The sequence below is a fragment of the Thunnus thynnus genome, chromosome 8 (genome assembly GCF_963924715.1).
Source record: "Thunnus thynnus chromosome 8, fThuThy2.1, whole genome shotgun sequence".
NCBI classification, from domain to species: Eukaryota; Metazoa; Chordata; class Actinopteri; order Scombriformes; family Scombridae; genus Thunnus; species Thunnus thynnus.
In genome coordinates, this window is record NC_089524.1 from 23995673 (window position 1) to 24009351 (window position 13679).

Sequence of the window (13679 nt, forward strand, 5' to 3'; positions counted from 1 at the left end):
GGAGCCAATACACTTCAGACTGGTAGAGTAGGTCCCCGTATTCAGCATCGACATCAGAGAGTAATGCTTGAAATTCTCTGTGGTAAAGCCCTCGTGCCCGAATTATGTTGACAGTTTTCACAACTGTGTTCATCACGTCGCCAAGCTGTACTGTCTTGGCACAGAGGGCTTCTTGGTGGATGATGCAGTGCATTTTGACAGCCTCACCTCCGCTCTCCCGCACCTTGGCGCATACTAAAGATGCCATTCCTTTGCGCTCGCCTGTCATTGCTGGAGCCCCATCCGTTGTAATTCCACACAGCTTGTCCCATTGAAGTCCAGCCTGGTCAATTGAATCTGACACAGCTTCAAAAATGTCCTTCCCAGTTGTTGTCCCCTTTAGACTCTGAAGATCAAGCAGTTCCTCCGTAATGCAAAAAGTATCATCCACTCCCCGCAAAAAAATGAACAACTGTGCAGTGTCCGTGGCATCTGCGCTCTCATCACACGCAATCAAGTAAAAATCGAAAGCACAAGCTTTATGTGACACTTGCTGTTTTAAGTTGTTTGACAAGTCTTCACTGTATTTCTGGGCATGCTGACATTGTTGAAATCCTGCATTTTCTTCGGGCACATTATTCCCACGACTTTAGTGAGGCACTGTTAGATGAAATCACCGTCTGAGAAAGGTTTCCCGTGTAGGGCAATGAGTTGAGCTACTTCATAACTGGCTATTGTTGCATTTTCTTGAGCTTTGTTAGCACGGAAAAAAAACTGTTGCTGCGTTAGCAGGCTAGCTCTTCCCACTCAGCGCCAGCGTAGGACGTGAAGGTCTGATGTTTCGTTTCATAATGCCTTCGTACATTGTACTCTTTCATCACGGCAACACTCTCATTACAAATCAAACAAACACACTTCCCCTTGTTTTCTACAAAAAAATATTCATTTTTCCACCGAGTCTGAAATTTTCTGCACTCGTTAGCAATCTTGCGTCTCTTCGGGTCCGCCATTTCTGGTGACCCTCAGCATTTTTTTTCTTTGATTGCTTGCTTTGAAGAGACGCTGCCTTGTTTAAGACAGTAGCTCCACCTAGTGTTTTAACTAAGAAGTACAACACAGTTAAGCACAAATATTATGTGTGGGCCGTAGTCCATTACATTTTTAGACTTTGATACGGGCCAATTAAAAATGGATGGCTGGCCGTAGTTGGCCCGCGGGCCGTAGTTTGGACACCCCTGTGCTAGAGTGTAGACCATGGATGTATTAAAGGGAAACTTTGCTGATTTTCAACCAGCACTGTATCCTTACAGTATGGGTAGTATATGGAAATGAATAATGTTTAACCTCCTTCCATGTTGCCTGCACCCAGAGTTCCCCTCTCAAAGGTGGGTCTCCCAAAACACTCCATCTAGCAAAAAAAAAAAAAAAAGCAGACACTAAAATATCATTCTACTAAATACTTAAAAATATCATCATATTTGGAAGAAAACTAGTTTCATGATACAAGGCTGAATATCGCGCTGTGGAATCAGAGACAACAGAGTGTGGATGTACAAAACCCCCTGTTGCTGCTACAACTTGGGCTCACCCGTGACATCACTGACAATAGGGGGCGGGGAATACGGACTAGATCCGCAAAGAAAACACCCGCACATGTTCAGTCCAGTTGTGTACTGAGTTCTTTCCTTCATCCATGGACTTACTGTTCGCTTTGTTTGTGGACATGTGTGTGCGTTTACGAGCATGTAAGCTGCATTCTTCTCTGTGACACTCTGTGATTGAAAGAGGGTAATGTTAGCAAGAGCAGGTGGATGATGGTATGATATGTAGCTTCATGGGTTTGTGCTAGTTCAGGAGGATACAAGGCAGTATTCAGCATTTGTACAGACTAAGCAAGGAAATAATTCATGTGTTATGTTGATAAATATGTTTAATCTGTTGTACATGTGGCAACGTCCATATCTCGTAGCTTTGCGTACACAAGCTTGAAGAAGCATCTGGCTACCCTATATTGTTATAAGCCTTTAGTTCATTCTTATTGATATGTTAATTTATGTTATCGTTACTGCTCTATATGTCATACTAGCCTGAACATTGTGATACTACTTACATCTACTACTTATTATCTACTTATTTATATATAATAAGAATAAAAATAATAATATGGCATTTAACTCCATTTATTACCATTGATTGTGTAGTGGATGGTTCAACTGGTACGTGTCATCCTAGTGTGTTTGGCCACTAGAGGGCATTATTGCTTCATTTTGGATTATCCAGCATATGTATTCTATGCCCTCATGTACATAAAGGGAAGCAGTTTCCTGGAGATTATCATTCATTATATTTTTTCCATTGTTTATTTCAGATATACCACACATTGCACATGTTGATGATATTCCACAAACAACCCTTCAGTAAGGTATTCTGGCAGTGAGAATGAACACAATCTGTGGAAGCTCTTTCTTCATCGAATGATTTGCCCAAGCCTTCTGACAGAGGCCAGGAATATCAGGTTGTAGCACACCAGTGACTATCGCACACAGTGTCCCCTACAGTGGAGGAGGAAGCAACCACAGGAACGACGTTATAGCTACAGCCTGACGTCAGCTGCTGAGTTTCTCTGTGATAACACTAACACAAACAAAGAAATAGCTTTACAATATAATTTCAGAACAGGGATATGGTGCTAATATTACAACTTATGAAGACGAATATAATGCAGCTGCACTAAAGCTGTGTAATAGTGCTGCACAATAGACTTTGCATATTTGTCAGAAATGTTCACATACAGCACAAAGTTTGTTATAGTACTTTGTCACCATTGAAAAGCGCAATGGGTTCCCTTTAAAAAGCCTTCACTGGTATCTTTGTCTCAGTGTTTTCATTGTGAAATTAACCTAAAATGCAGTTGCAGATGACTTGTGACCACCAATTAATGTTCACAAGTCTGGATGCTAGATGGCCTGGCTCGGTCATCACCGGGTCATCGATTTGAGCAAATTATGGCAAATATACACAGTTAATTCTATTGCATGTTTAACTACTAAGTATACAATGTCAATCATGCTTAAACAAAAAAAAGGAAAGTACCATTTACTGCAATACCTGCTTCTCATACTCCAGTTGCTCAATTTCTAGTTTGAGCTTTTTAATCTCCAACTGTTTTTTAATGTCCAGCTCCAGGTTCCGTTTATAGAGGGACTTCACATTGTCTGCTCAAACCTGTAAAAATAGTTTTAGTTGATAGGACACTGAGGTGTTCATCAAGCAACAGAGATGACTGGGATAGACTTTTCAGTCATGTTGATGTTGTACTGTGTTCACGATTCACTTAGGGTGGTGCATTCTTGGTAAGGCTCACTTTATAAGATGGACACAGGACTACTAAAAATTAAAAAAGCCTTACTATTTGCATTGTTGAGGGCCTAGAGGTAGAGGCCACAGGCTGAGGGGAGTGTTGCACACCTCAAGCAGTTAAGCCTATGTGCAGACTACCACAAGCCTTTCATTGATACATCAGGCATACTTGGGTCCACAATTTCACCATATGATGAAGATAAATTTACTCCCAAAGCCATCCCTGACTACACAGACAGTGGTTCCTAATCATTGATCTCCACCTGAATGATGGTTTAAGAGAACTGCATAAAGTGGATTCAACACATCAGCAGACATTGATAAGAGTACATAATGGCTTGCTTTGTGTGTGGCTCAACAACGGTGTGTGCTGACAGCTTGCGCAAAACCATAGTATCTCCTTTAACTGCAAATTAGATAAAGACTTTCTTTCCTTTCCTCTCTGTCATCTCCTTTAGGATGACAATGTTTTAGGAGCGAGTCCATCTAAGTTGGCTTATTGAGATGCATTGATCAAGTGAAAGAGCTGTGGTGAGCCACATTAGTGCAACTCCAGTTTTTTTATTCAATGAAATATGTCCATTTAAAGAAACCATGCACTTTGACTTTTCATCTGATGTCACATTTGGAAATAGTAATGATAATCAAAGTGTATTGAGGCAGTGGTGCATTTGAGATGTGAAGCAGGTTTATTTTCTGAGATATGGACTTACATCTGGTTGAATAGCCATCGTTTCTGTTGCAGTAAGGGGCAAAACTAGCAATACTGTGGCTCAATAAGTGCAGTAATAAATAATTAAATAAAACAGAAAATTAATGACAAAGTCAAACAGTGAACAAAAGACATTTGAGTTGCATTTCAGCATCACTCCTGTCCCTCCTTAAGATACAACTTTGAAATTTTCCCAGATATGGTAGTTTGGTCAGCTAATAGGTTAATGATATTTAACATAAGTGAGCTTCCTAGTTATATACAATTAATTAAAAATGTCTACATTTGGAAGAGTAATAAAACAAAGTAGTCTTATTTAATGCCGAAACAGTCAGTTCACAAGGAGGCAGTGTTGTCTTTTTTGTTGATTTAATTCATGCTCAATAAGCAAAGTGCACAGAAATACTAAGAGAACATGCAGAGAAAGCAAAAGTTTGTTTAGTACAAAACAAACAAAAATGATTCTGTTTTCATTTAATCTAGTCTAAAAGAAGATGATCAGAGCATTAATGTATTTCTTACATGCAACATTGTATTTAAGAGACAGGACATACTATGTTTAAATATCAATACATATGACGTCTCTAAAACAGCATTGAGTGTACACTTAAATGTCTGGTTTTAACTGTAGCAATACCTGGAATTTGCCTGGAATATCCTACATTTCATTGACAAAACATTTTTGTAGCCTCTGTAGCAGAAAAACCGCTGTGCCTTAAAAAAGCCAAAACATGTCAGATAAGCTGACCAAATCTTTTTTTTTTTTTCAGAGTTTTGGTTCAACTTGCCTAAAGAAAATTTCATTGATTTAGAAACAGATATGATTTAGAAACATCGAAGTAAAGTCTATTTTGAATTTTTAAATCTGTGCAAAGCATATTTGGCAGTGTCATTGCTATGCAGCCAATGATAACAGCAACTTAAACATCAATTTTGAAATTCTCCAGTGTTATACAATTTAAATGAAGTAGTCTATTGTAAATTCAAATTGGATTTGGTCAATTGAATGTAACATGTATTAGAGCTTTGCATAATATTTCATGAATGAATCGATTCAGCAGCCATAGTGAGGAATCTTGGCATAATTGTACATTTTTGGGCCACCTCCATGTGGATTGAAGGCGGAGGACACCACCCCGTATGCCTTTCCATCTTCACAGACCAGTGGACCACCAGAGTCTCCCTGGAAGTACATATACAGGATGCAGTGATTCCTCAACACCAGTGAATCAAGTATCATTGTTGACCAACGTTTGTTTGTCCATGTTATGTTATAAATGTTATAAATGTACGTACCACACCCGGTCCAATGTCTCCCTGAGAGCAGTATGAGTTTTCGGTAACACACTGCTTTTCATCACTTAGTGTTACATTGGCTTCCATGAGTCTGCGAGACATATATCCTGTGTTGCTGCTTGTTATGCCCCAGCCGGAGACTATACATGATTTTGGCAGAGAGCTGTCACCTTGACCTGCGAGACCAATGGGTTTCACAGTTTTGCTGAAATGTGCCTTGGAGCTCAACTTGTAGAACAGGGAGAAATAAAAACAAAAAACAAAACAAGTATGAAGGTAAAATATCAATTCAGATTTCTCCAAAACTTTATCTGTTACTAACACATTATCTGATTATTTATTGTTCAGGGATGTGCATGCATTATTTAAGTTCTCTTTTTGATAAATGCATTCAATAGAGCATTTGCAAATAATCACAAACAAAAATTTAAAATTCCAAAAATAAACAAAAATAACATTTTTGCTATAAAGTGCAATAATTTTAAAGGCATTAATCTATGATTTACCTTGAGTAACATTATGTTATTTGTCAAGTCAGTTGGATTGAAGTCCTTATGTGGAAATGCTTGGTCCACAGGTATCTCCTGTATGCCATTAGTTTTTTCTCCGTAAATGTGAACTCCTAGTAAGACTGTGTAGGACCTGAAATGACATGAAATTAAATGCAAAACATGATCTAAGAATAAACTTGTTTTTTTTCTGTGAAGGCTTTGCATTCACAATATGAAAATATTAAGAGACTTAAATTTATGTTGTATTCACAAAGCCATCACAGAGCATATTTACTACATAGATATCTTGTATTGCTGCAGTCTTAACACATGTGGGGACAAATAAGAGAGTCTTGGTTTTTGGGATGAGGAATTCTATCAGGGGACCCAGAATTCCTAGAATCATCCGTGTCATTAGGTAAACATAAAGTTTGTTCAACTTACTTGGCTTGACAGTGGGCTGCAGTCATCACAAAATCCTCATTTAGAAGAAAGCCACCACAGTGTTTTGTTTTACCACTTGGCGTCTTCATCTCCAAAAGCGCCATGTAGGGCCTGCTATGTGCCACAGCCTCATGACCTCCAATAACAGTTTCCACTGTATGAATTAGGAGAGGAAAATAAATAAATGAATATAAACATATATATGCATGTTACTATAATGCTACTATAATACCCTGTATGTACATTATAAAATGCTATAAAAACTATGCTTAACTTACCTTGATCATCAAGAGTCAGCGCAAGTATCAGTATAACAAGTTTACATTGGATATTCATGGTGAGATCACAGTCCACTTGAGTTACTGAAGATCAATGGCACACATCACCGACAATTTCAGTCTTTAAATGCTCTGCTGTATTAGAGAAAGAAGGAAGCGTTTGCGTAGTGTGCATATGCAAACAATGTGGTTTTGAGGAGGAGGCCTTCATCACAAAGGTTAGATTTTCAAGGAGCAAGTCAAAAGTCTTTATTCAGTGTTTAATAAATTACATATGGTGTGTGTGGTTTATTGATGATTCTGATGTGACACACACAGCCTTACAGATTTACTGAAGATCTATTAGCATTTCATGCTCAGTGCCATGGCTCTCTTAGAGATTACAGAGCCCCAAAGGAAACATTATTCTAATGTTATCATGTCATAAGACAGTGCGTAAACAAGCAGTGGTTTGAAAGTGTTGTTCATGAAACTTATAGTAACATGAAATTAGACCTTTTAGCTGCCAAAAAAAAGAAAACTCATAAGAGATCAGTCGACACACTCCATTTTTATTACTGTATTTAAATTATTGCACATTACGGTAAAGTAATATTTTGATCAGTCTTTAAGGTTTTGAAATAAAATGATTCCCTACCAAATCCTGAAGCCTGAATTGTGAGACAGGCAACAGTTAGTAAGTAAAATTTCTGTAGTCTTTTACTGTGCCAACCACTGTTAGACCTTTTTCCTGAACATAAGCCACTGGCGTCCTCTTCATGCCCTTGTTCCTTCACAGTAATAAAATCAGTTGTGATGAGGGAAGGATTTGTTTCTATTTTCTCTGTTTTTTCTGTTTTGTTTTTTCTTTTTTTCTGAACTATTGTTGTATTGCCTATTCATTCATGTGTTTTCAAGTTTGTACTGATGATTTAAAGTATGGATATAAAGACAGCATTATTTGAGTACTGCAGGGTAGAACTACTTAGCCTTAGCGTTATAGTACAGTATTCTAAATAAAATTGTAATCTATGTTATTACCCTTGTTGTAATTAATGAAATCTTATTCATTCTAACATAACCCTTGGATGGTTTGAGTGCTTATATAGAAAAACGTACACGGACAAGCAACACAGTGCTTAGATTTATGCTGTAATGTTTGTATTTTCAAACAGTATGCTTTGCTTTTAAAAGAGAAAGTATTTGAGTATGAGGAATAACCAACAGGTTTTTGCAAAGGAAACACAAATGCAAGTTTGGCTGGAGTTGCTAGAGTGTAGACCATGGATGTATTAAAGGGAAACTTTGCTGATTTTCAACCAGCACTGTATCGTTACAGTATGGGTAGTATATGGAAATGAATAATGTTTAACCTCCCTCCATGTTGCCTGCACCCAGAGTTCCCCTCTCAAAGGTGGGTCTCCCAAAACACTCCATCTAGCAATAGGGAAAAGCAGACACTAAAATATCATTCTACTAAATACTTTAAAATATCATCATATTTGGAAGAAAACTAGTTTCATGATACAAGGCTGAATATCGCACTGTGGAATCACAAACAACAGAGTGTGGAGGAGGAAGCAACCACAGGAACGACGTTATAGCTGCAGCCTGACGTCAGCTGCTGATTTTCTCTGTGATAACACTAACACTGTCACAAACAAAGAAATAGCTTTACAATATAATGTCAGAACAGAGATACGGTGCTAATATTGCAACTTATGAGGCCGAATATAATGCAGCTACACTAAGGCTTTGTAATAGTGCTGCACAGTAGACTTTGCACATTTGTCAGAAATATTCACATAAAGCACAAAATTTGTTACAGTACTTTGTCACCATTAATAAACACAATGGGTTCCCTTTAAAAAGCTGTCACTGGTAACTTTGTCTCAGTGCTTTCATTGTGAAATTAACCTAAAATGCCGTTGCAGATGACTTGTGACCACCAATTAATGTTCACAAGTCTGGATACTAGATGGCCTGGCTCGGTCATCACCGGGTCATCGGTTTGAGCAAGTTATGGCAAATATACACAGTTAATTCTATTGCTTGTTTAACTGTGACACTGATCAAGTAATTTCCTCTCCTTTTATTAACACAACTTTTTAAAGGACTTCTACTGGGGGACAGAGGATACGCATGTACACGATACTTGATGACCCCTTATCCTGACCCACAGACACCACTACAAAGGTGTTTTAATGTGGCCCTCGGTAAATGCAGGGTCAGGATAGAGTTGACTGTCAGGGTCATCAAGTCCCGTTTCAACTGCCTCCGTGGCCTGAGGGTCTCTCCCAAGCAGGCTTGCCAAATAACATCAGCATGTGCGGTGTTCCACAACATTGCCACTATAAGGAAAGAGAGAGCCATTAATGGCACCCGACGTTGTGGACCCCATCGCCCTCGATCACTCCACTGGTACAGCCATCAGACAGGCCATCACTAAACAATGTAACAACAACAAAAACAACAAAAAAGAATAAACCAATCACTTATTTATTCATTAAAATGTCTGCCTTTGCTGGGAAAAGAAAAAAAGTCAAAGCATACAATGTCAATCGTGCTTAAACAAAAACATTTTCAGGTACCATCCACTGCAATACTGCCTTCTCATACTCAAGTTGCTCAATTTCTAGTTTGAGCTTTTTAATCTCCAACTCTTTTTTAATGTCCAGCTCCAAGTTGAGTTTATAGAGGGACTTCACATTGCCTGCTTGAACCTGTAAAAATAGTTTTAGTTGATAGGACACTGAGGCGTTCATCAAGCAACAGAGATGACTGGGATAGACTTTTTTAGTCATGTTGATGTTGTACTGTGTTCATGATTCACTTAGCGTGGTGCAAAGCTCACTTTATAAGATGGACATAAGACTACTACAAAATGTAAAACCCTTACCATTTGCATTGTTGAAGTCACTTGGAGAAGTGTTGGAGTGTTGCATATGAGGCAGTTAAGCCTATGTGCAGACTACCACAAGCCTTTCATCAATACATTAGTTGTAATTGGGTCCACATGATAAAAATAATAAAATATTATAAAATATTATAAATAAAATAAATTGTGTAGTCTGGTGGAGATGCCCCCTCTCCAATCTTCCTCCTGTCATTTTTTTCCTGTTTGCTTCAGATAATATTAACACTTTAAATTTTACACACCATATCATCCATATACTAAAAAATGATGAAAGCACAACAGCTACACTTTGGATTATGTTTTTATACTTTGTCCTGATTTGCTGCCAAGTCTGTTTTACACTGCTGGTACCGCAGCTAATGGAATAGAAAATTGATTAGTCTATTGGTATTTATCATAGATAATATTCAATCAATAAAATTCATTTCACTTTGATTTGGCCAAAGAGTAAAGTTATTTTCACTTATCCTTCATTATGGGACAGTGTCAGACCTAAATGCAGTTCTTGAGTATAATGTTTAAATATGCTGTATCAAGTTTAAAGTTTAAGAGCTCTACAGTTTTCACGATAGAAATAAACAGGAGGCATTGAGAGTGCATTGGGTAGTAAAATAAATATATTAACTTTCAAATTTACACAATTTTCTGCCAGCATTCCTCTCTTGCCTTATTTGCAGCAACAGTATTGCTTTTTGCCATAATAATATTTTCTGCAGAAGAAGAGTCAAATGATGTGCCAAACGCCCTCTTTTATGGGGACACGCAATACCCATTATTGCTGAGTGGGGTTTTAGGTTTTGTTGAGCCAGCTCATGCAAAGAAAGCCTGGCTATGTCAAACTTACTTCATAGTACACCCCTCAGTTCTTATAATAGATCCATGGTAGAGACTTACCCAAATCAAACAAAGAGCACGACAGAACTGTTATTGTTACTCTAAACTCTTACTCTCAGACATTGTAGCATCTTGGTTCCCAGTGATTATTTATTGCCTTGAATGGGTATGTAACACCACATATTAATATACTTAGCTAATGACATGTCCCTTTTGAATTAATACGGGTTACTAATGTGGGTAGTAAGCTATTTACATAAATGGGCATAGTAACATTTGCAGTGTATGTTACATATAAACACAGTTTAATCTATTCCTTATATTTTTGGTCTTGTGTTTTTGTTTTTGAAAGGTGATAGAAAAGACACCACTCCCCAAACTCTTTAGATATTGATCTTAATATAGGCCCATGCATATCTCTGTATGTGGAGAGATCTAAAGCTTGACAGGCATGCCATGCCTAGTTACACTGTTAAGGGGGGCAAACAGTCAACTGGATAGTGTGTAGTGACAGTGTAGGCTATTCATTTGATTTGCATACATATTTTGTGACTAATATCCTGAGGGTCCAGCACAGCCCCACAGTGTTCTATTTTAGCTTGTTTTTATTTTCTGTTCTCTTAGCTCTTTAATGACTCTTTCTGTTTGTATTTAAATGTCCTTTTATGTTGTTTCTTTTGCACTTTATCTTGATGCTTTAAATATTTTATGTAAAGCACCTTGAATTTCCTTGTTGCTGAAATGTGCTATATAAATAAACCTGCCTTGCCTTGCATTTTGATTAAGCTTTTTTTTATCATAATTCTTTAATGCATCCCCTTTCTTTGCACTGCATAAGCCTGAAGCCTTCCATTTTTTGTACTATTTAATAATACTAATAATAATAATTCATTTTATTTGCTGTCGCACCCCACCGAACACCCAAGGACACGTTACAATGCACCAAAAAGAACTAGAGCAGTATGAAGTGAACACAACAGAAAATTAAGTGGCAAAAGTTAAAATAGGAGTGAATATGGAATGGATAGAACTGCACAATAGAGTCCAGCTGACAGACGTGTAGAGTGAGTTCTTGATAAAAGTCTCCCTCGCTTTAATTAATTGAAAATAAAATAATTATTTTTGGAAGCAGTATCTGATTCCAGTTTACTCTGTGTCTTTTTTCATATCTGTTTGAAATGTGCTGACATGGTTAATGTTGAAACTTACAAGAAGTATAGATTTATATCATAAACCACTTCCTCTGCCCTAGTTGTGTGACAGCAGAATATGGTACCTTAATTATCTGTCATCATTAAGAACTTATTAAGAACATTCAGTGATATATATACTGTGTCTAGAATCACTAGATACCATTCCTTTTGAGTTTCTAATGGAAGTACTTAATTGGACAATCACTGGACCCTCGGCCTTCCATTTCACTTCCTATTTGGAGTGAAATGTATGAATATATAGAAGACAAAAGGTTTATGCAAGATTTGATTTCCTGCTTTGAAATAAGGAGTCTAGCTATAGCAAAACCGAGTTTCATGGAATTAAAGTAAATCTAGGAGATGCCATCATAAAATCAAAGACTTTAGAATCTACATTTCTCCCTTTTGACTTTGGATTTTTCTCTCAAAGGAGAACACAGGACAGGTTATTTAAAGAGTAGATATGTCTGCTGTATTAGACAAATTTAATTTCTGTTTGACTTAGTGTGGAGCTCCAGTATTCTCCAAAGTGACATTTGGAAACAGTAGCTGTCCTGCTGCTTTCAGATGGCTGCAGGGATTTAATGAACTGAAAGAGATGCTTTTCATACAGAAAGTTATTATGCAGCTCTGGACAACCAATATTGTAAGAATCACTCATATTAATTTATAGATCAATGCAGACTGATTTAACCACATTAAACATTATTTTTTGATGCTGAATCACATCTACTGAATGGTAAGTGTTAAGCTAATTCAAATTGTTTATTAACATGTTAATTATAATTCCATTATTGCTGCGCATTTGCCTCAAGTAAGATGCCACTGAAGTGAGATTGTGTATATTTTCAGTGTCAAGGACCCAATTTCCACCATAATACCCACAACTTGCATTGTATTGTCTCATTTAAATGACACCAGTGTGTCGTGCATCCTGCCCCTGATACCACACAAACAGGCCAAGCAAACTTCAGTGTTTGGAAAATAACAAAATATCATTCCGCTTGTCGCTGCACCAGCATCAAAATCAAGCACGTAGTTGAGAAACCACATGAAAGCAGTGTATTAAAGCTGTAAAGCCAGCATCTGATAGAAGAACTACATGTTGAGGCACTTGCAAAGTGAAAAGACATCAGACATAGAAATGTCCTGTTTTCTTTAATAAACTTGTCAATTTTTTAACATAACATTGGCACAGACGACTAATGTCACTAATGGCCAAAAGCAGACACATTCTGTTCTTAAAATGTCCTCAACACAAGAACTCTGACAGTAAAAACTAATTTATTCCTCTTGCTGTATATAGAGTCATATTTAATTTGTATTATTTAAAGGTGCAATAAATGACATTGAGCCTCACTGGATGTCAGCAAACAACTATGTGCTATGTAAGGATGTAGCTGAGTAATGCAACCTGAGCAGTGACTGAAGTCACACTCCTTCTGTGTGTGTTGTTATCCGAGCATCTGTTCTTGGTGGCCACACTGGCCGCATTTGCATGTTAGTGCATTTGAGTCCCTTCGTGTCCTGCACGTCCATTTCCAAGAAGGCGGCCGTGTCACAAACTTTCTCAAATTACAGCTAAACAGTACACTAAAATATGTTTCTGAAAACATTTGAGGCGAGAAATAGGCAATGCAGTCATAAGGTTTTGATCCATATTTGATCAGCGCTGCCTAGTTTGACAATTTGATCTGAGTTTCGGCTTTCTTTTTTTTTTTTTCAACTTTATTGAGTAAACGAAACACGTTTGTTTTGGTCTGAGATGTTGGTGCTATAGTGGGACATCCAGTGGCTGAATGTCATGTACTATAACTTTAAGCATGCTTAACGTGCATGTTTTAAATGAAATGCCTTATTAATGTCCATACCCATTTTTGTTCATATACCTCATGGATGTACATAAAATTAATGTAAACTATCACAAGACATTTCAGCATCACTCCTGTTCCTCCTTAAGGACAACTTTGAAATTTCCCCTGAAGATATAGTTTGAGCAGTTATAAAATGACATTTAATTGTAATTCGAATAACAGGTAAACAGATGGATCATAAAAAGCCAAAACATGTCACTCTCTTAAATTACCCAAATCACATTCATATACTTTTAGTCTTTTCTGCCAAATATGCATTTCAATTTAGACATTGATATCATTTGGAAGCACCAAAATGAAGTATGTCAATAAAATATATAAG

At 37.3% G+C, this 13679-nt stretch overlaps 1 protein-coding gene across 2 annotated transcripts in view; it reads right to left on the minus strand.

Moving 5' to 3' along the window:
* Window positions 1-4403: 4403 nt before the first annotated feature.
* The window catches only part of LOC137187994 (granzyme G-like), a 35146-nt gene continuing 25870 nt past the window's right edge, over window positions 4404-13679 (minus strand). Inside the window, exons 1-5 of one of the 2 annotated variants that reach the window (XM_067597319.1) lie at window positions 6561-6708; window positions 6283-6436; window positions 5854-5989; window positions 5348-5575; window positions 4404-5234 (exon numbers count right to left, since the gene is read on the minus strand). In XM_067597319.1, the coding sequence (XP_067453420.1) occupies window positions 5106-5234; window positions 5348-5575; window positions 5854-5989; window positions 6283-6436; window positions 6561-6618 (705 nt within the window). In that variant the 5' untranslated portion in view covers window positions 6619-6708 and the 3' untranslated portion in view covers window positions 4404-5105. Of the gene's footprint in view, window positions 5235-5347; window positions 5576-5853; window positions 5990-6282; window positions 6437-6560; window positions 6709-13679 lie in introns of those variants that run through there. The other variant, XM_067597318.1, reaches the window with a different exon arrangement.